Below are 24032 nucleotides of genomic sequence, written 5' to 3' on the forward strand. Positions count from 1 at the left end.
CACGTTTTGTAATAAAACCATTCCTCTGTATTTTTGTCCATGACTTGAAATACGCCGTGTACAATATGTATTCATTTTAAAACACCTACGGTACAATACATTTTAAGATACTAAGAACCCTGTTCATATGACCCACTCGTAAAATATTTTACTGACATTTAGTTATTAAAAATCCATCACTATAAAAGTAACCATGCATCTTATCAACATAAGATTATAACTTTAGGATGATTAAAATAAATTATTAAAAATAAATACTATTCAGATTAACAGTCAGCTAAATCGTGCAGTGTGTATGAGCTAGTATTATTAGAGGTCAAATACCAGCCCATCCCTGTTTTTGCAGCTGCTGTTAGGGGCCAAACAAACACTAATAAGCAAAAGAGAAAGTGCTATAACAACACCAAAAAAAGAGAGAAGTGGGATATGTTTATACTGCTAAAGGTTGCTAGGATTCTGTGGCCTTGAGTTTATTTACTCTTCTCTGCCCCTTTGTGTTTGCAGTGAATTTCTACCTAATTCTAACTTGTTTGATCAATATGCTAAAGGTGCTGCATACAGTATACACAGACATGCGAGAAGTAGGAGAGTTGTTCAAGTATAACTAGGACTTATGATGAAATTTTATTAAATGAAGTCACAAAACTGACTGACATTTACAGAAGTCTTGGATCATAGTGTGGTGATGAGACTCTTAGCCACAGAAACACATTTCAATGGTGTAAACATTTTAAAGAAGGCTGTACGTCCATGAATGACGATCTCGGCCTGGTTGGCTCAGATGTGAATGTGAACATTCAGCGAGTGGAATGCCTAATACCTGAAAATCAATGTATAACTTGTCAACAGCTTGTGGATAAGATGCATCTGTCTGTGGGAACTGTACAAACACTCTTTCACAAACATCACTTGTACATTACAGGAACTTGGTTGGCAGTTATATCCACATCCCCTGTATAGTCCTGACCCGCTCAAAGTCATTTCTACATGTTTGGGCCATTAAAGGAGTTCCTAGGAGGCCAGCCTTTTAGACCTGAATGAGACACTCTGATCATAGGCAAAAACTAAAAAGTATCCAGGCACTAGTGAAACACTGGGATAAGTGTAGTAAGGGATTATATGGAGAGGTAGTTTTTACTTTCATAACTGTGTTCTTTTATTCTGCACAAACAAAAGTCCCAGTTTGACTTGAACTCCCCTCACCAATCGACAAACTTCCATTCGTTTATTTCTTTTCAGATTGGATTATACCTATCTTCAACCCTTTTTAGTTCTAGGCATGCTTTAAAAAATTTATATTCCAATCTGAAAAGAAGTAAACAAATAGTAGTGATAATAACATCAACAATCTTTGGTGCTTGAAATTTATAACAAAACTTATTTTTTTCTATCTCCTTCTTGCATGTTTGTGTATATGTAGAGCCTTTATAATATTGAGCAACTTAAGGGATACATAAGCAATAATCAACAACTGGCAGGGAAAAATCTGGCAGTGGTTAACTGTGAGACAAACATGTCAGGTCTGTAAGTGTGCCAAATTAAATAACTCATGCAAAAGTACTGAGATCACTAAGCATCTCACTTCCTGCCAGTCTTATTCTTATACAGTACAGTACAGTAGCTTCCCCTAGTGGTAAGCATTGTAACAGCCATGAAAGAGAGAATAAGAGACATCAGAGAACACATCAGTGACTGACATCAGAAAACGAAATACATCTCTTCCTGTATGTGATATGTTTGCTACGAGTTAAAACTGGTTCAAACTCATGAGTAATAACTTGGCGTTCAGAACAACATGAGGAAGGTGTAAAAAGAAAGGAGTTTTGTCCTTGGCCACCAGGATAGTGAATTTAAAGTCATAAAACTTAAGCACTTTTGTAAGTCGCTCTGGATAAGATTGTCTGCCAAATGCCCAAATGTAAGTGTAATATGAGCTTGTTCGATATTCAGCCAATAACCTAGTGTGCTAAACTAGGCTTATAAAATAGTAAAAAAAAGCACTGATTTAATTTTAATCTTACCAATTTACTTGCGTCATTAGATCTTGTTTTCTACTCATCCATATCTTACTCAATTTTAGGTTCTGTCTGAAGAGCATCTCTTGGTTTTAAATACAAATTCAGATAGTGTATATGAAGAAATGCATGGCAAAAATGTTTGATAAATATCTTTTTAACTTATTTTGGCAAATTATATTCTTTAGGCACAGAAGATTATTTTTAACAAAGCTTTTATTCTGAAAACTGCTACGTATTCTTACAAAAGCTTTGAACAAGCCCATTACATAGCATAGCATATGTATAAAATAGCATATCTACTGTATAAAAAGTAAATCCTATCACGTTTCAAAATCTACTTGTATCACAAGCTAATCAACTAGCTGGGAAAAATAAAAGAATATGTTCAATAGAATTTTGGAGAATGTTGAAAAAAAACTTTCGTAGGCTAATGACTGCAATTTTGGTTTTCCCAGCATCATGAACTACTATAATGAGGTGCTGTTATTAAATACCAAACAAAAACTGAAACTGATAAAAGAGGAGGCTGATTGTGCATTGTAAATCAAACTGTCAGTATTGTTTCCAATGTTTCCTGTCATGCTAAACAGGTTTTTTGTTTGCAGCTAGTATGACTCAAAAGCAAAATCGAGGCATGAGTTTACTATAATATTTAAATTAAAACACAACCAACATATTACTGATAATAAATTTTATATTTCCATAAGCACAAAATAAACTGCAGGCCGCTTGATCAATTGTGACAAATCTATAAAATCTATTATAGGATTTTCCAAAATCATACAAAATTTACATTGATATGACAAAACAATTTTTGATTTTTAAATCTGTGCCTTTAAAATACCCTCATGACTCACAGGAACCATGCCGGAAATCTTCCCTATTAGTTTGTAATGTGTGCTTATTTTGGGGGAAAACACCTTGTGTTTCTCAAAACTGATGAACTTGATTTATCTAATTTTGCAGTCAAACCCTATTTTTGTATTTATACTACAGGATTTATACTGGACCTATAAAGGTAACACTAATGATACATTCTATTTTATATATATATTAGAATTTTTAGTTTCATTTCAAACTGTGCTAAACTAAATAGCAGTTACAACGACCATGGTAATAATCTCAGGGCACTACATTAGCAGCCACTCTTTGAGAACCATGGATATAAAGCATGCAAACCCAGACAAATGTGTTTTTCGAGTTGCACTGTATAGATGATATTCTTTACAACATCATCTAATTAAGCAGTGCATTTAAAATGCAGTTTCAATTTCAGTTGTGGACAAAGTCCAGTATTACTGGTACTTATTGCTTGGTATTAATTAACTTTTATGACATAACTTGCTATGGCACTATGTGATTCAAATACACTCTCTTTTTAAAAACACATGTAGTAGAAAAAAAGCTTTTTGTAAAAAATAAAATAAAATTGAAAACAGTATACATACACATATATACACATACACAAAGTATGTACAAATATTCCATCTCCTTAGGACTACAAAGTGTTAAATTTATTCTTTCTTTTCCATATTAAAAGACTTATGATGACAGTCAACAACATGAGTGGCAACAAAACAACGGCAATGAGCCCTAAATGCGACGGTTTATGGGAGCACTCTGCATCACTCGACTGTGTTCCTTGTGTGATTGTTATCTGCCCCAAAGACTCACAACTGTAAAGCACAGAAAGCATTTACATTGCATTTAGAAATAAAATCCACAATACACAAGATATGATAAGCATGTTATACTTACCTTGTATGTGGTTTACAATGCACAAAAGAACCATTTGAATATGTCTCGGCAGGGCAGTCCGTACATACTGTGTCCATTAAAGCAGTTCCTGTAAAGAAAGAATTTGCTGAATAAATCAAATAAAAATGTGTGACTGAATACAGAAGTATTTTAATTAAACATCATAAAGTATCCTACAGATAATGTTTAAAGGCTAACCAGTCTGGTTGATGTATTGTCCACGAAGGCAGGTTGAGTGCTCATGGGCTTTCCTGCAGCTCTCACTGTGAGGTTCAGAACAATAATGTCCTGGCAAAGGCTCACAGAGTGCATCTGAGCTATTCATACACTCACTCTTTATTCTTAATCCAGCACCTGTGGGAAAAAAAACAAAACACAATATAAAAAAATATCCTGTAAAATGATTTGTTTATTTTACAAGAGGTATGCCAACGTTAAGTTAGAGGAATGAGTATGTCTTCACCTTTATCACACACAGTGCAGGTGAGACATGCCGTCAGTCCATTTGGGAGATCAGTGTAGGTTGATCCAGTGCATTGGATACACTCTGTGCCTGAATTCCTCTCGCAGTGTTTTAACACATGTTGACCTGGACAATAATTTAATAATTTAATTCTCAAACTTGGTATTAGCCCACAGACTTTCGCCTTTACAGCCCCCCTACCACCCCCTTCTCCACCCGGTTTCCCACACACACACACACACACACACACACACAGGTTCACACACACACTCACTCTCAGCACTGGAGCCCCCCAGAGTTGTGTTCTTAGCCCCCTGCTGTACTCTCTGTACACCCACGACTGCGTGGCCACTACCAGCTCCACCACCATCATCAAGTTTGCTGACGACACTGTTGTGGTGGGCCTGATCACGAACAACGATGAGACGGCCTACCTGGAGGAGGTTGGAAATCTGGAGAACTGGTGCCAGAGAAACAATCTCCTCCTGAACGTCAGTAAGACAAAGGAGCTGATAGTGGACTTCAGTACAAATCAGGTGAGGAACTACCAGACCCCTGTCATTAACAGGAGCCCAGTGGAGAGAGTGGACAGCTTCTGATACCTCGGTGTTCACATCACGCAGGACCTGGCATGGTCCTGTCACATCAACACCGTGGTAAAAAAGGCCCGGCAGCGTCTCTACCACCTCAGACGCTTGAGAGACTTTAGACTGCCCTCCAAGGTGCTCAGGAATTTCTACTCCTGCACCATAGAGAGCATCCTGACGGGAAATATCACTACCTGGTTCGAGAACAGCACCATGCAGGACAGACGAGCTCTACAGAGGGTGGTGCGATCAGCTGAGCGCATCATCCGCATCGAGCTCCCTGACCTGCACTCGATCTACAGCAAGCGGTGCTTGACCAAGGCCAGGAAGATCGTGAAGGACCTCAGCCACCCCAATAACGGACTGTTTACTCTGTTGCGGTCTGGGAAGCGATTCCGCTCCTTGAAGGCCAACACAGAGAGACTAAGGAGGAGCTTCTTCCCGCAGGCGATAAGGTCTCTCAACCACAACCACGAACTAACACAATCTTTTCATAATTGATCAAATCTATCAATCTTTTTAGATCCATGAACACTATGGACAATTACACGCTCACCTTCCTTCATATCTACACTACATGTTGTACATTTACATGCTGGACCATTGCACAAAGACACTTTAATAACTTTGCACACCTACCTTCACAACTACACTACATGTTTACGGTTACATCCTGGACCAGTGCACAAAGACACTTTAATAACCTCTGCACAAAGACACTTTGTTCTATGCATATTTGCACACCAGTACAGTATATTTCAATTTGTACAGTATATTTCTATTTTTATGCACATCATATTTCTATGTACAGTATATTTCTATCTTTATGCATATCATATTTCTATTTTTATTTTTAGTTCTATTTTTTCCTAGTTTAATTTAATTTTTTTTTTTTAATTTCTATCGTATTCTTTTATTTATATTTATTTCTTATTTGTAAACTTTAATTCTCTTTTAGGGTCAATAGCAGTCGTATAATACATTTCACTACATTTCGTACTGTGTATGTTTGTGTATGTGACAAATAAAATTTGAATTTGAATTTGACACACACTCTCTCTCTCTCTCTCTCTCTCTCTCTCTGCCTTACACAGAAACTCTGCTCTGTCACGATTCTTTTCAAAGGTAAAATGAAACACGACAGGCTGATACAGAGAGGGAGAGAAAAAATGGATCTTTACCCTCTAATGAGACTTGCTTTTGCTTTACACGTGTGCTGTACACACACGCTTACAAACACGAAATAAAATATGTTTCACACACACACGTGGTCACAATATAGTAAACAGTACACGTGTGCATGGATGTTGATTATACCAGTAAGGGACGAGCACCAGCAGGGGAGACGATTACCTACAATTCCGCAGCACAAGAGAGAAAAAAATCATTGGCTCAGTTGTGATCACGTGATGCTCTGCGTATGCAGGAAACATGATACTCTGTGTTCGTAAACCGAGACCATGCTCGTTTTTCAAATTTCTTAAAAATCTTTGGTCGTCTTGCGGAACACTCGTAAACTGCGTTACTCGTAATCCGAGCTTTCACTGTATATATTGCAAAATAACTAAAATATACAGTGTGATGCCCAACTACAACTTTAACAGTCGAGTCACACAATCAGCTTAATCAGTAGAAGTTTTCTTTCTCCAAAGCTACAGTAATAGCAAACCTCCTCATCTCTAAAGTTTCTACACTGATACAAATGCTGCTCAGGTACATGTTTTGTAAAGAAAAGACACTCCATAAAAGTGTGAAAGCACCATTTTACTTCATTAACAAAATCTTTAGTTAATTAAAAAAATTTGGGTTGCATATCGTTAACAATTAATTAAATGAAGACTCAACTGTTAATCATACAGATTGTTATAAGAGCAAACTTTAAGCCTAAAAGGAAAAACAAAGGCTAAATGTTTAATATTTTAGCACATTCAAAAAAGCAAATTATAAAGCAAACTGAATGAACTGCGTTAACTAAGTTAAGTTTTAAGTTGCGAATAAAATGTACTCAATGATTAAATCTAAATAATAGTTTTCATTACTGTAATTTACTAAAACATGAAACTATAAACTAGCTTTCATGTCAGGATATCAAGATTGTGATTGATACAGGGACTTGCTCTACTTGACAAAAATACATTTATTTTATTCGAAGTTATAACACAGTCAGAAACAAGTAGGCCATTAAACAAAAAGATATATCAATATATACAAGAAAGTGAACATACCAGGAGGGCACATCAGACAGCATTCTCCATTCATTTCATACTCAGTGGTGTTGCAGGCTTTGCAGCGCATTACAAGAATGAGATTCATTAATGACAAACATATGATGTAGTAGTCATACAAACGAACGACGGACATCATATTTTTGACATTACTGAAACTCATTAGGACAAACATTGTGTAACCCTGAAAACGATAAGAAATGCAGAACAAACATAAAACCTTTGTTCATTTATAGACATAAATGACATGCAGTCTTAGTCCTGATTTGAGGTGATAATCACTCACAGTAACAAACAACTGACAATTAAAAATGAATTATTGCTGTAGTGTGTGAAGTCTAAAACTATTTAAGGAGACATTGGATAAGGTTTGACATGTACAGTACCACCAGTCTACATTCCTTGACATTAACTAGCCATAAAAAAATAAAAACAAATAAACTGTAGGATATATTATCTTATGTAAAATTAAAAACAAACAGTTTAGCGCAATGATGGTCCTTGGGTAAGACCATGGTTTACTAATTAGAATTTTAAGGGTTCAAGCCCAAGCAGGGCCAAGCTGCTATGGAAGCAAAATAGTCTCATTAATAATTCACACAAAAGACATGATGCACACATGCGTATCCCAATTCACATGTGTAAAACAATTTGCGTGCAGGAGAAAAATATATATTCACAAAAAAACAACTCACATGCACAAAATAAATATTTATATTCATAATATATACGTTTCACAAATGCAAAACACAATGCACAGATGTACAACTGATGTACTAATGTACAAAATGTTTGAATGTTTAAAATTCATGAGTGTATGATGGACTGTAAACATGAAAAGCTTTCGTCTTTCCTGTGTGAATTGCCCTGGATTTGTGTGTGTGTATTTTTGAGACTTTGCTGGCAGCAACGTGGGTCGCTTGTACTCTTTAGTCAATCAGATGCGACATCATTAACCATTCACAGCCCTCCAGGAGTGCATCACTCAAGTAGCTCAGCTTTGCACACCTTACCACCAGAGAACAGAAGAGCTGAACAAAGTTGGATAAAGCTGAGCAACAAACAATAGCAGACCTTATATGAGGTCACATTTGTTGGAAATCTATTTTGACTTGGTCAAGCCCAGGCCAGTACAAACATGGAAACGGACAAAAAAAGAAATAAAAGAATGCTTTGTTCTCACATTATTTTGTTTGTATAATCACAGTGAATTTTACATAATCAACACAAACATGCTGGACTCCATTTTGGAGCCAAAAAAATGTATCTTGGTTCTTAGTAGGTCCTGGGCGGGGTTGCATGTTATCCATAAAGGCACTATCTGAACTGTCAAAGAAACAAGACTCTCAACTGACACCCCATTAGCCAAGTCACACTTCCCTGTCTACTTTTCACAGGTAGATTGTGAAGCCATTGCGTAATTTTTGGACAGCCACTCTGCCTCTGTTCAGCAGCACCATGGCTTATTATGTACCTCATAGTTACTAATGATCTGTGTTTCGACTGATTTTAAAATTGGTCACTTTTCTTCCTGTATACATTTCCATTTTTGTGAAGTTTTCCAATTAGACTTAGCAATTCATTTTAATGTTGAGCCATGATACAATAATGGAGATAAACACAGTTCATATGTTTAAATTTGGTTGTTTGGGTGTTCATATGTAACCTTTTTTAAAAAGTTGTTTAGACAAGTAAGCTATTTTGTTATTTTGATGTCTATCTCTTTTATTGTACATAAGAGTAAATGTTTTACATGTCAAACTGGATAGAATGCAATTAGTGAGAAGTGATACAGTTTTGAATCATTTGGCATTTAAGTGGTATTACACAGGGGTGTACTGACTTATGTGGTATACTCTCTTTTGGTATACTGATGTCTGTGTAAATTCTTGTAAATATACTTGTATTACACTCTTTACTTCAAAAACAATTACATTTTAAAAAGAAATGAATAATGTTTCACTTTTTGTATTGCATTTCTCTCTCCATTCTGAGCTATGTTAAGCAATTGCAATATTAGAAAAGCATTTACGTTTTAAAAAGCGGCAGCTATTTTAAGAAGTTTCTTTAAATTCTTGTGTATTATTATTTTGATGGGTATTATATGTTTCACCAAATAAAATGCAATGGCATTAGTGATGACATTTCAGTGCTTTTCTTCAAACCCATTTGCTCACTAAAGTCCTGGTTCAGCTGTGATGCTGTTGATCTCGAATGCACTTAATGTGTTCAATTTGTTTTTGGCAACATTTTAGGTACTTTCCTGGTGTTTAACAGGTTTGTCCTGTTTGTTTCAATTTCTATCTTCGTAGGTTTTGCAGACAATTATTACATCATGTCTGCAGTGTGGAATTAAGCAATTAAAATAAACATATTTTCATGATTTTAAGACAGTTATTGGGAAAAAAGCTTTAGCTAATGGTCTTGGTTATAGATAATAATATTGTACACATGTTAAGCTTTTTGTCACACACTGTTTTAAAGCTACTGAAGGCAGAGATACAAATATGTGAAAGTGAAACTAACAGGTTTCTTCTTCTTTTAAATAAACACAACTTACATACAATATATAAACAAAGCAACAAGGACTATTATGAATATTAAGATCACTTACTCACTATTTAATGCCCAATCAGACGTGTTTTATCCAATTAGACTTGTTTTTTGCCCAACACACTCTGTTCCCGCACTTCGGTTTGTGCGCCTTTTCACATCAGTGTATAATACCGCCCCCTAGAGCATGCGAGTATATACTACAACCTGTCAATCAGCAGACAAGGCAAAAGAGCAAACCCAGTTCTTAATGACTCAAAGTAATTTAAAAGGTGTGAATGGACTTTAGCAGGCGTTTCAAACATTTAAAAAAATCCTATAGACAAATATATTAAAAAAAGGATAAAAACCAAAAATAATATACAGCAAGACATTTATTATGAAAGACTCAGTAATGATTGTTTTAATTGATTATTAAAACAATTTCTAATATACCCATCATTAGACAGAAACCATTTGCATCTGTGCATGCCAAATAATTAATTTAATTATTATTGTTATTATTACTTTATTTGCTTGTTTGTTTGTTTGTTTGTTTGTTTGTTTTGCAGGACACACATTCCCACACTCCATTTACTAAATGACGCATGCTTCTGGTGAAACTCGTAATGATGCATTAAAAGTCTGGTGTTCAATGAGAATAAATACGTCAACATCATAAACATTTAAAATACTGATTTTTTTCCATGAACTACTTTAAAGTACTTCCAAAACTATTTTATAGCATGCTATATTTCTTCTTGTCTTCCATACTAAAACACTTAAAATGGCAATCAGCACTAGTAATGGGAACCCGAGTCCAATGACGAGTCCAAAATGGAGAATTTATGCGTGCACATTGCATCACTCCACTTTGTTCCTTACAACTGTAGAAGATAAAAAGGAGAGAACTCATTTACACTACATTTATAAAGTTCACAATATAACAAAATAATAATCATGTTATCCTCACTTTGTATGTGGTTTACAATGCATAAAAGATCCATCTGAATATGTCTCCTCTGGGCAGTCCTTACACACTGTTCAGTATCTATTTAAGTAGTCCCTATAAAGATAAACACTTAGGGTCACTTAAGGTCTTCCTTTATGGATTTTTTAATCAATAATCTTAATCAATCTGCCAAAATCAAAAATTTTTCTTTGACCTATTTATGAGGAAACGAAAAGTTTAAAATTCCCCTTTAAAATACCCTAACTATGTTCTATTGGATTCAAGTTACGCAGCATGACCTTAAACCCCCCCTGTTTCACTTCTCTTCTGAACACACTGTTTCAAAAGATAATGGAAATGAGAGCTTGCCAAGCCCTGCATTAGCAGAGAACAGAAGCACTAAACAGGATAGAGCTGAGCAACAAACCATAGCAGACCTTATATGAGGACACATTAGTCAGAAATCTATTTTGATTCGGTCCGGTGAGTACAAACCTGGAAAAGGACAAAATCAAGTAATGCTTTGTTCTCACATTTTTAGCCTTATAACATGCTGGACCCCAACTGAGCTGAGAAAACTGTATGTAAACGTATGTAAATCTATTAAAAACATGCTCCCAATATTCACCAGGCTTCGTTCATTTTATTTTGTAACATGTTAAGTTTAATCTTTTTTTGTGCCAAACAGCAAGCAATTGTTTTTATGTTGTCTATATAGAGGCACTATCTGAGCTGTAACACAAACAAGGCTTTCCATTAATACCAGATCACACTTCCCTGTCTATTTTTAGAGCTAGATTGTACAAGTGAAACATTGGCCATGACATCATTTTTGATCAGCCACTCTGCTTCTGTTTAGCAGCACTATGGCTCATTATATAACCGCCTGAATACTCATGATCTGTGTTTTGGCTGATTTTAAAATTGGTCACTTTTCTTCCTGTATACATTTCTATTTTTCCATTCCTTTAGCAATGTGTTTTCATTTTGAGCCATGATGCAATAATGCAAATAAACACAGTTCATATGTTCAACATTTTTGTGTTTTGGTGTTCATGTTTTAGGAGTTATTGCAACATCCACCTGTAGATTATTGCAGTGCTGTGTCTATTATCTATTTGATTATTTATGAAAAACCACCTAGGGCATGGAATATAATTTCCGAAGAGGAATTTCATAAATTCTGCATATAATAGCCTATTTTAGGAAAGTTTTTTTGTAAACATTCTTTGCAAATGCAATTTTAGGTACTTTATCTATAGAGCGGTCAACACACAAGTTTGAACATTCTTAAAAAAAAAAGGAATTAACTGGCAGTCTTAGCAACAACTAAAGGCTTTAAAAACCCAACTAAAGTCCTAATAAGCACAGAATTCTGTCCATGGTGAAGAACCCTTTCATAACATCTAGCCAAATCAAGAACACTCCTTAAGATGTAGATGTGTGATTGTCAAAATCTACAGTAGACTTTATGAAGTAAATACAGATGCTTCACAACAAGGTGTAATCTACTGGTAACTCTCAAGAACAGAAAGAAAATATTAGACTTTGCCTTTGTGCCAGATTATTTGGACTCATGAAATCTAAACTAACTCATTCTATAATTACGTGAAAAGAAAAGTATGGAGAAAGAAAGGAACAGCTTGCCCGTGACCCTGAATACAGGATAAAGCGGTATAGAAGATGAGTGAGTGAGTGAGTGAGTGAGGAACAGTTTGTAATCCAAAGCACACCACATCATCTTTCAAACATGGTGGAAGCAGTGTTGTAGGGTGTTTATTGCGGATGTGACTGCTGAAAAAAAATGGATGAATTCTGAAGTGTACAGGGCTAGACAAGGGAATGGGATATTCTTTACTGACCAGATCAGTCACCTGTTCTCAACCGAATAGAAGACAAGCCTGAAGGCAGCTGCAGTACAGTAAAGGTTTGGAAAAAGCATCTTAAGGGGAAGAAACTTAGATGTCAGTCATGTTATTTTGTTAGTTTGTTCAATTATTTATGAGCCCCCTATAAACAGTTGACGATGGATATAAATCCTGACTGGTTAATGCCACAGTTTTCAAACCCCTTGAATTAAAGGCAAAAGTCTGACTAACATACTGTGTTTAATTTCAAATTCAATGTGGTGATGTACCAAGCCCAAATAGTAAAAACAAACAAACAAACAAACATATTTTTGTTCCAAATTTTTTTATTTTATATTACTTTTATATGGAAGGAAATTAGCATCATAATTATTTGAATTATATCAGCCCTTGAAAAACACATTTTGAAATTCAATCACTGTTGAATTGTTAATTCTGAATTTATTAAACTGAAATATTTGACTTTAAAAAGCAACATTATATTTCACGTACATTAGCTGTGTGATGATACAGTAGATGTGATACTGATTTATTCTAAATATATTTAAGGTTATACTTTGTAATTTATTATAGCATGTAACTCAAGGGTAGAGTGCATACTCGTGATAACCACGATACACTCAAACATCCAGTGCTATTAAACCACCTGGTTACATATCAAACACACAGGTACAGCGATTATAGGACACCACACTCATAGTTATTCATGTTATTTACATCTATCTATCTGTCTACCTATCTATCTATCTTAGCACCTGCATATGATGGGGAAACCAGGTTGGGGAGGTTGTAGCCAGAGGAACAACCTTCTTCTAAACGTCAGTAAGACAAAGTTGGTAGTGGACTTCAGCACCAAGCGGGAAAGGAACTACCAGACCCCAGTCATCAACGAGAGCCCAGTGGAGAGAGTGGACAGCTTCAAATACCTTGGTGTTCACATCACGCAGGACCTGTCATGGTCCTGTCACATCAACACCGTGGTGAAAAAGGCCAGACAGCGTCTCTACCACCTCAGACGCTTGAGAGACTTCCGACTGCCCTCTAAGGTGCTCAGGAATTTCTACTCCTGTGCCATAGAGAGCATCCTGACGGGAAACATCACGACCTGGTTTGGAAACAGCACCGTGCAGGACAGACGAGCTCTACAGAGGGTGGTGCGATCAGCTGAGCGCATCATCCGCACCGAGCTCCCTGACCTGCACTTGATCTACAGCAAGCGGTGCTGGACCAAGGCCAGGAAGATTGTGAAGGACCTCAGCCATCCCAACAATGGACTGTTCTCTCTGTTGAGGTCAGGAAAGCGATTCCGCTCCCTGTAGGCCAACACAGAGAGACTGAGGAGGAGCTTCTTTCCGCAGGCAATACAGTCTCTCAATCACAATCACACCACCACACAGTACTGACCCACACATATGGTTTTTACACACACACTGGACATTCTGGACATTTGTTTACACTATTGGCCACTGCACAACTACACTTCGTGGTCATCAAATCAAATCACATCAAATCACTTCAGCACAAATCACAGCATATTTGCACTGCATAAGTCACTTTTAATATGTGGATTGCACAACCATGGACATAACCATTCTTTTATTACCATTTATTCGGCTGCTTTTATTGTTTTACATTTTTTTCATATATTTTCCATATATTTTTTATATTGTGTATTTTGTGTACAGATATTTTATTTTTAACTTTTATTTGTATGTATTTTATTTTTATTTTATTCTTCTCTAGTTAAACTTACCCTTTATTTTAATTTTCATATTTATTTCCTATTTATATTCTTAGGTCACGAGCAGTTGTCTAAGCATTTTACTGCATATGGTACTGTGTATGACTGTGTATGTGAAAAATAAAATTTGAATTTGAATTTGAATTTTGAAACATGATATCCTGAAGTCCATGATATACTGGATGGATATCCATGATAAAAGAGACATACATAATTGGCACAGCACTTATTATAATAGCATTTTTACATCAAATAATGTATCGGGTGACGTCACCAGTTAGTTCAGGTCTGGCTGAAGACTTGTGTTAATTAAAATCAGCTGCTTTAGTTAATTAATGGAACAAATAAGTGGCAGGACTTATACGTTCTGAAGCAGTGGTGTGCACCTCTGTACAAAATATTCAGGTTTAGAAGAAAATGACTTAAAACTAAGTACTGATAGTTGTATGGCAAGTTAATAGCATAAAATAAGTTATTCTTATTTTCTGTATAGTCATCATTTAAATGTTTGAGGTTGTTATGAAAGCAGTGACTTTCACTTTTGTCCACCACTGTATATAGTATTATAAAGCTAGATATAATTATGTTGAACGTGTGTGAATATAATGCCTCAGGACAATTTGATTTAGTCCATGAGCTTTTTGTTTTTGCTTTCATTATAGTTTGTTCTCCACTTGGCCACACAATGAGGATGAGGATGATGATTGTTCCCTTAATGGTTATGTCAGGCTATCATCTTCAGTTCATCAATGATTTTATGTAATTTATGTAGATTTTCTTTTTTTGTAATATGCTATACTTTATGTAAATGTAAGTTGATATTACTTAAACATGGGTCCAGTAAGCAGTTCTGGGGTTGTTACTTATAAAAATAAACAGCAGTAGATGGTGTCCACCCTAAAACAAAATTGCAAAACAACTGCATTTTACAAGACAAAAGCACAATCTATGGAGGGAAATCCCAGACATTTTTTAAAAGAGATTGCATTTGCGTTTTCCATATGTGGACGCATTAAGTGGGACATAACTCAAATGCAATTGCAAATTTTGCATTATTTTTTGCTTTTTCGCTTTTGTGAACGAACACTGACTGCCAAATTTTAAATTAAAAAGCAAAGTCCATTTGCAATTGCATTTCCTTACAAGTTATGAGCCTGTAAAAAATAGCAAAATCAATTGCCACTTCTGCTTTTTCACTTTCTCTGCGTCGCGTACTGTATGTAGCCTGCCAAAACTCAAACGCAATTTATTTTGGATTTCAATTTGGACGCATTACACGGAAACCTGTCAATCAGTGTCAGGGGTGCGTCTATACTGTGGGACGTGATTGTATGGGACGTGATGTCACTCGCAGTCGACCGCATTTTGTCGGTGTCCCGGGCATCATTGCGAACAGAAGATTGGGCCTTAGTAATGTACAGTTATGTCATAATGGAAAAGTCAATTTCCCAGCTACTGCGAGTGGCGGCTGCAGCTCTGGAACAACATGGAATCCCGACTGATGTTGTCTGGACTACATCATCGACTGCTCCTACCCCTGCAATAAGGGGGCGCAAGAAGTGACTGTCAAGGTGAGGAATTATTTAATATTTTATTTATGTAATAAAAGACTATTTAATTTTCATAACATATCATTTGACAAGGCGTCTGGTCTGGGTTTTAAAATTGACTAAAATATCCAAAAATGTATTTTTTATGTTCTGGAATGTTCATACGTTTTCTATTTAGTACTAAACACCAGTTTTTATGTGTTAATATGTCTCCTATGTAAATATTCTGTAATAAATGCAATACAAATATACATATAGCCCACTTTCTTCTTTCAATGCACTGTGTAAAGGAGAACACTGATATGCTACACTTTTTTTTATCAGAAACCTCAATAATTTTAACCGGTGTTACACTTATAGTAATATAACCAAATAGGTTTTTATTAAATTGTTTGACAACTGGGGTGTTATAAATGTATGGTTATTTAAATTATTGCAAAATATTTACTGTATTAAAATAGTAATGTTGTTTTCTTGCTTTAAATTCTTTCCAAGGTGCACATAGTAAAGTGAGCAAGTTGTTTGCCCCATATGCACGTTCACCAGTGGGGTCACGGAAGAGATCATGCAGTTCAGCTCTGCCAGCAAAGAAATCGAAGACCATTACATATATCCACAGGTTGTTGTTTTTTTTTTGCTTGTCTAAAAGAAGAGGCTGTGAGGTTCCAAACCCATCTGAGAAGTTGAAGCTGGAGAGCTGATCTGGGGGAAAAAATATTTTCCTAGGTACAGTACCTTGTAACATTGTAAAATAAAGTGGTTTCATCATATAGAATGTCAATGCAGAATTAAAATTCACCAGCCTTTAAATGATGCTTATTTTAAAAAAAACAGTAATGTATGTTACTTTTACTTTCTAACTGCTGTACACATTTTGTTTGCCTTTCAGATAAATATTGTCAGCCAAAGGAGTTTACAGATTACCTCTGCTGAAAGATGCTGGAGGCTATGAACTTCTTAAGGCTTGATGTGCTATGCGCTCAAAGTCATTGGAGATAATCCCTTGTTCTGATGATGGATACTCAGCAGAGTACTTTACATTTTTTTTACATTGCAACAGCAATGGTTGTAATTACAGTGAGGTCAATACGTAGTTAATCACCCTGTCATTTTGCAAGTTCTCTTACTTAGAAATCATGGAGGGGTCTACAATTTTCAGCATGGGTGCATTTCCACTGTGAGAGACAGAATCTAAAAATAAAAATTTGGAGATCACACTGTATGATTTTTTTAAAAACAATTTATCAGTGAATTACTGTGTCAAATAAGTATTACACTCTGCTTATGATTCTAAATTAGTAGCACATGTTTGAGGTCGTTAGCTGTCATAAAGACACCTGTACACCCCACAATCAGCCAAAGAAGTAGCAACATGGGCAAAACCAAAGAGCTGTCAAAAGACACAAGGAACAAAATTGGAGACCTTCACCAAAATGGAAGAGGCTAATGATGACTGTCATTGTCCCTTAAACTGGGGCTCCACGGAAGATATCTCCTTGTGGGGTATCAATGATGCTAAAAAGTGTGAAAAATTAGCCTAGAACTACACTGGAGGAGCTACAGTAAATGCTGTGAAGAGAGCTGGGACCAATCGTTTCCAAGGCTACTATTAGTAATACATAAAGACATCAGGGTTTAAAATCTTGCATCGCACGAAATTTCCAGGTCCAAGTCCATCTAAAGTTTGCCAGGGACCATCTGGGTGAGACCAAAGTAGAACTTTTTGGTGTGTTTGGAGGTAGAAGAATGATGAGTATCATCCCAATAATATCATACCTATAGTGAAGCTCATACCAGCCCTATGGGGCTGGAAGCATCCTGCTTTGGAAGTGTTTTTCTGCACAGTGGACAGGACAACTGCACTGTATTAAGGAGAGAATGAACGGGGCCATGTATTGTGACATATTGGGCAAAAACCTCCTTCCCTCAGTCAGAGCATTAATGGGTCGTGGTTGGATCTTCCAACATGACATTGACCCAAAGCATACAGCCAGGAAAACCAAGGAGGGGCTCCGTAAGAAGCATATCAGGGTTCTGGTGTGGCCTAGCGAGTCTCCAGACCTAAATCCAATAAAAAATCCTTGAAAGGAGGTGAAACTCCGTGTTGCCTTAGCGACAGCCCCGAAACCTGACAGATCTAGAGAAGATCTGTATGGAGGAGTGGGCCAAAATCCCTCCAGCTGTGTGCAAACCTGGTGAAGAACTACAGGAACCCTTTGACCTCTGTAATTGTTAACAAAGGCTTCTGTCCCAAATATTTAATTTTTTTTACTCAAATGATAAAATACTTATTTGACACAGTAATTCACAAATAAATTGTTTAAAAAAATCATACAATGTGATTTCCAACTTTTTCTTTTTAGATTCTGTCTCTCCCAGTGGAAATGCACCTATGCATTTAAAATGTAGCACCTATGAAAATTGTAGACCCCTCCATGATTTCTAAGTAAGAGAACTTGCAAAATCACAGGGTGATCAAATACTTATTCAATTCAATTTAATTTTATTTGTATAGCGCTTTTAGCAATTGCCATTCCCGCAAAGCAGCTTTACACAATCAAAAGAATTATTTAAGTTTGTATGAAATGTTAATGTGTATGAATCAAAATGGTCAGTTTGTCCCTGGTTAACAAGCCGACGGCGACAGTGGCAAGGAAAAACTCCCTGAAATGGTAATAGGAAGAAACCTTGAGAGGAACCAGATTCAACATGGAACCCACCCTCATTTGGGTGAAACAGAAAGCAGTAAATGATCTGCATTTACTGTATACAGTGTGTTAGGTGGCAGGCAGGTCAGCTACAATAGCTGATGTTAATTGATGTTAATATGGAGTCCAGGTACTGTAGTTATTAAAGACCCAGGTAGACTTGTAGGAAGTTCCAGTCCTGAACTATCGAACTGTCAAGTCCCCAGAGAAACAGTTGCCAACACCAGTCGAGGCCAGAACCATCTTCTAGGTAGAGAGAATTATCCCCAGACACCAGACACATCCCAAAGAGACACACGAGGCATCCATGTGACGAGATCTCCAACCAGAAGCGGGGCACCAGGATGGGTCAGACAGGTCTGGAAGGCAGAGGGAGTCTGGATCACTGGCAGCTTAGGAACGACATGTGTAGCTCGACAGAGAGAGACAGAGAGAGAGAGAGAGAGAGAAAAAGAGTGAAAGTGGGAGACAAGGGGAGAGAGAAAAGAGAAAGGGGGAGAAAGAGAAGAAGAGAAGAGATGGCAGTTAGGTATGGTCACATCTAAACATACCAGTTCACAATAATACTCTACGTCCATGAGTCCCCCAGATCTGCTCCTTTACCTAAGGTAAATCTATTTATAAAAATGCTTGGCTAAATAAATAGGTTTTTAGCCTGGACTTAAACACTGAGACTGTGTTTGAGTCCCAAACACTATTTGGAAGACTGTTCCATAATTTTGGGGCTTTGTAAGAAAAAGCTCTGCCCCCAGCTGTATTTTTCATAATACGTGGTACTGACAGGCAGCCTGCATCCTTTGATCGAAGTAGGCGTGGCGGTTCGTAAGACACTAGCAGTTCGCTCAGGTACTGCGGCGCACGACTATTTAATGCTTTATATGTCAAGATTAGTATTTTAAAATCAATGCGAAATTTCACAGGGAGCCAATGCAGTGAAGATAAGATAGGGGTAATGTGCTCATATCTTCTGGTTCTAGTGAGGACTCTCGCTGCTGCATTCTGGACTAGCTGAAGCTTATTTATGCACCTGGTTAAAAAAACAGATAGTAAGGCATTACAATAGTCCAACCTAGAGGTGATAAAAGCATGAACTAGTTTTTCTGCATCGTTTAGCGACAATATAATTCTTATTTTGGCAATATTTCTGAGGTGAAAGAATGCTATCCTTTTGATATTATTTACATGAGCTTCAAATGAAAGGATGGAATCTATAATCACACCAAGGTCTTTTACTGTTGCACTTGATGGAACAGAAAGGCCATCTGAAGTTATGTTGTGATCTAAAATTTTACTCCTAGCTGTATGTGGTCATATGACTAGAACTTCTGTCTTATCCGGATTAAGCAAAAAGAAGTTAATTAGCATCCAATTTCTTATGTCCTGCACACATTGCTCAACTTTAGTAAGCTGTTTTTTCTCATCAGGTTTTGCTAAGACATATAACTATGTGTCATCAGCATAACAATGAAAACTAATATCATGCTTACAGATTATGTTGCCCAGAGGAAGCATGTAAAGGTAAAAAAGCAGTGGACCTAAAACTGAACCCTGCGGAACGCCAAACTCACTAGAGAACAGGCAGAATAATCACCATTTAAGTCTACATACTGAAAACGATTGGTCAGATAGGATCTGAGCCAGGACAGGGCTGTACCCTTAATTCCTACTACATTTTCTAATCTGTGAAGAAAAATAGCGTGATCAATGGTGTCAAAAGCTGCACTGAGGTCGAGTAATACAAGCATAGTTACACAACCCTGATCAGAGGCCAATAGGAGGTCATTTGCTACTTTAACGAGCGCTGTCTCTGTGCTGTGATGAGGCCTAAATCCTGACTGATACAGTTCATGTACGTATGCCATTTCTATGTAGATATAAGCATAGCTGCTCTGCTACTGTCTTTTCCAGAATCTTAGAGATAAAGGGGAGGTTTGATATTGGCCTGTAATTAGACAGCTGACAGGGGTCAAGGTCAGGTTTCTTAATAATCGGTTTAATAACTGCTAATTTAAAAGATTTTGGAACATAACCAATGCTAAGTAAAGAATTAATTATTCTCAACAGGGGTTCTGTTATTGCTGGTACTATCTGTTTAAGAAAATGTGTTGGTACAGGATCTAATATACAGGTTAATGAAATGGCAGAAGAGACGAGTGAAATTAGTTTATTCTCTTCAAGGGGAGTAAAGTATTCCAGGTTCTAATCTGACATGGCTAGATTAACATCTGCGTCAATTACATTGTTCGGTTTCAAAGCCTCAATTTTATGACTAATATTTACAATTTTATTATTAAAAAAAGTTCATGAAGTCCCCACTATTGCATGATGTTGTTGTGGAGATTTCTGCAGTGGTCTTATTTCTGGTTAATTTGGCTACAGCATTAAATAACAATCTAGGATTATTTTTGTTATTTTCTATAAAAGTGGAGAGATATGTTGATCTAGCTACACTAAGAGCTTTTTTATAGTTCAGGATACTGTCCTACCATGCTATTTGAAATACTAACAATTTAGTTTGATGCCATTTACGTTCTAATTTCCGAGCGGTCTGTTTTAAAGTGCGCATGTGATCGTTATACCAGGGAGCAGTTTCTTATCGCTAATAATTTTTCTTTTAACTGGAGCTACATTATCTAAGGTATGGCAAAATGTCGATATTCAATGGCCTGATCGAGTTCTATGGGGTCAGACGATGATCTAATCGAAGTTGGGAACTCTGGGAGATTACTGATAAAACTCTGTTTGGTAGTTGATGTGAATGTACGTTTCATACGGTAGCACAGCTCTGTGCATACATTATTACTGTGACACACTTGAATTGAGACAAGATAGTGATCTGAGATAACTTCAGATAGTGGAATTGTGAATAAATTTCTTATACATAATCCAAATAATATTATCAAATCTAAAGTGTGACCTGCTTTATAAGTGGGTCCTACTACACACTGATTTACTCCTACCGAGTCCAGTATGGACATAAATGATGTTCTCAGAGGGTCTTCTGGATTCTCAAAATGAATATTAAAATCTCCAGCAATTAACACTTTGTCTACAGAAACGACTAGGTTTGAGAGGAAATCTGCAAATTCACTAAGAAATTCAGAGTACGGCCCTGGAGGTCTGTAAATGACAATTAGCGGAATCGACTGAGCTGACTTAATATAGTTAAATACACTTATGTTACTATAAAGAATTTCAAATGAATTAAATTTGTGTTCGTGTTTTTGTACAATAGTCAAATTATCGTTATGAATAACTGCAACGCCTCCTGCTCTACCAGTTAACCAAGGCTGGTGTATGTAGCTGTATCCAGGAGGACTAACTTCATTTAGAGCTACATACTTGTCCTGTTTAATCCAGGTTTCTGTTAAACAGAGTATATCAAACTCCTGATCTGTGATGATTTCATTACCTATACCTGCTTTAGATGCGAGAGATCTAATATTTAACAGTCCTAGCTTCAGAGGTGCTGGCTGCGCATTCAGTATGATCTGAGTTTGTGGTCTTTATGTTAATTAAATTACCAAAACAGACTTTCTGAGTCTTTCTAAATTTGTTTTTAGCTTGGGGAACAGACACAGTCTCAATACAGTGAAACCTGAGTGACGACTCTATGCAGCTAGCAAACGGTTGGTTTAGCCTGTCTGTCTGCTCACTGGCCTGGGCTCTGGATTGTCACCGATTAACTACAGTAGGCCTCTTCTAAGACTATGAGCTATACTACAAGAAATGAGAGCAGCACCTTCTCGAGTGGGATGGACACCGTCCCGCCCTTACAGGCCAGTTTTCCCTCAAAGGTCTTCCAATTATCTATGAAGCCCACGTTGTTTTCGGAGCACCACCTGGACATCCAGCGGTTCAGCAACCATAACCTGCTGTAAGTTATGTCACCACGTCTCATTGGGATGGGACCAGAGCATACTACTCCATCGGACATCGCCTTCGCTAATTTAAACACCTCTATAAAGTTATTCTTACTAACCTCTGACTGACGAAGGCGTATATCATTAGCCACTTATTGACCTCAATGTATTAGCAATGACAGAGTGTATTATTGTACAATTGGTTTTATATGTGTAATCCACATAATGAAAAAGCTATTGAAGATTTAAAAAAATAATAATAATATATATATATATATATATATATATATATATAATTTTTTTTTCTTTTCTACTAACAGTGAGATCCTGAAGAATCAAAGGTTAGAAAGACAGAGAGGTGTCTATCCAGAGACGAATCACAAGATGTTGGCTCAATTTAGGGGAAGAGGAGGAAGGAGACAGAGGGAGAGAGAGAGAGAAAGAGACATATAGAGAGAATGAGAAGGTGAGCGTGGGAGCGTTCACACCTTTAAAAGCAGATGCAAGAGAAGATAGGAGAATAGCAGCAGGAAAGATTTAACATGTTAATATCAGATCTATGAGGAAGAGAGCAAGAGAGTAAAATTAACTCCTTTTTATATAAAAAATTCGAACAGTAATCTACATAACAAGCAAGCTATTAAAAAATAATATATATACAGTAGAACCTCGGATTACGAGTAACGAGTGTTTACGAGTGTTCTGCAAGACGAGCAAAGATTTTAAATAAAATTTAACTTAAAAAACAAGCATTTTCCCAGTTTAAGAGCACCAAGTATCATGTTTCACGCATGCGCTTCTTGTTTAGACACCGAGCGTCATGTGATCACAATTGAGCCAACGTTTTTTCTCTCTCTTGCGTTGCGGAATCGTTTCCCCTGCTGGGTCTTAGTGCTCGTCTCTTACTAGTATAACCAACAACTGTGCACGGGTGTACTGTTTACTATTACACTGTGACTACGTGTGTGTGAAACATATTTTATTATGTGTTCGGAAGCGCGTGTGTACAGCGTGTGTACTGTTTCTTATAACACACGTGTGTGCGCGCGAGCAAGGCAAAAGAAATTCTCAATACAGAGGTTAAAAATCTATTTTCTATTGTGTGTGTGTGTGAGAAACCCTCATTCACAAACACACGCGCGCACAGAAATGAAGGCAAGAGACACACACTCTGCTCTCCGAAGAAACTCTGTCGCAAATCTTTTCAGAGGTAAGGTGCTGGGTCATTTGTTTGTTTGTCTTACTTTACAGCATTGATTCAGTTAGTTAGCGCTCACACGAGTGTCATAAGCGATGTTTATACTGTAGCTTTTTTTTTTTGTAAAACAGTGTAGCGGGAGAGAGACGTTGATTTATGACCTCTGTTTACGGAAGTGTAGTCCAGTGTGGGAGATGCATTGTGGGTAATGCAGTCCGGTGTGTGTGAACGCGAATGCGTGATTTAAGTTAGGATATTGAGCCTGAGTTTTGTTCCGAAAGTTTGTAAAATAACCTGAAAATGCAGAAAATAAAAGAACAGAGACATCGACGAGTTTGTCCATGTCATCATTACACGAGCATGGATTAACAAGCTGTTACGCTGTCGCGAGCAACATAAAAAAAAGCGGAGAAGCTTTAATAATTTAGAACAGAACAACAGGTTTCCCAAAAGGTTTGTACGCTAAGTATCTCTTAGGTAAGTCACACGTTCGTAAGGTTGGACCAACCTTAACTCACTCTTAGCGTAGTTTCAGCTCAAGACGCTAGTCACCGCCTCTGAGCAGCAGT

General features: G+C 36.9%; 1 protein-coding gene and 1 long non-coding RNA gene across 3 annotated transcripts; one reads left to right on the top strand and one right to left on the bottom strand.

Annotated features, from left to right (window-relative positions):
• Positions 1 to 2206: 2206 nt before the first annotated feature.
• Positions 2207 to 9761, bottom strand: LOC128529748 (tumor necrosis factor receptor superfamily member 14-like). Of its 2 annotated transcripts, none has more exons than XM_053503240.1 (6): positions 9666 to 9761; positions 7052 to 7235; positions 4240 to 4365; positions 3975 to 4130; positions 3777 to 3864; positions 2207 to 3694 (listed from the first exon to the last, which is right to left on the bottom strand). In XM_053503240.1, the coding sequence occupies exons 2-6, from the start codon at positions 7224 to 7226 to the stop codon at positions 3517 to 3519; spliced, it is 723 nt and encodes a 240-aa protein (XP_053359215.1). In that variant the 5' UTR covers positions 7227 to 7235; positions 9666 to 9761; the 3' UTR covers positions 2207 to 3516. The 2 variants fall into 2 exon arrangements, with proteins under 2 accessions (XP_053359215.1, XP_053359216.1); XM_053503241.1 differs by having other exon boundaries at positions 9670 to 9760.
• Positions 9762 to 15380: 5619 nt separating this feature from the next.
• Positions 15381 to 16714, top strand: LOC128529849 (uncharacterized). The gene is made up of 3 exons (XR_008361085.1): positions 15381 to 15715; positions 16190 to 16420; positions 16584 to 16714. It is a non-coding gene; the product is annotated as an uncharacterized LOC128529849 (long non-coding RNA).
• Positions 16715 to 24032: the final 7318 nt, after the last annotated feature.

This window comes from Clarias gariepinus, chromosome 9 (genome assembly GCF_024256425.1).
Source record: "Clarias gariepinus isolate MV-2021 ecotype Netherlands chromosome 9, CGAR_prim_01v2, whole genome shotgun sequence".
Lineage (NCBI taxonomy): Eukaryota > Metazoa > Chordata > Actinopteri > Siluriformes > Clariidae > Clarias > Clarias gariepinus.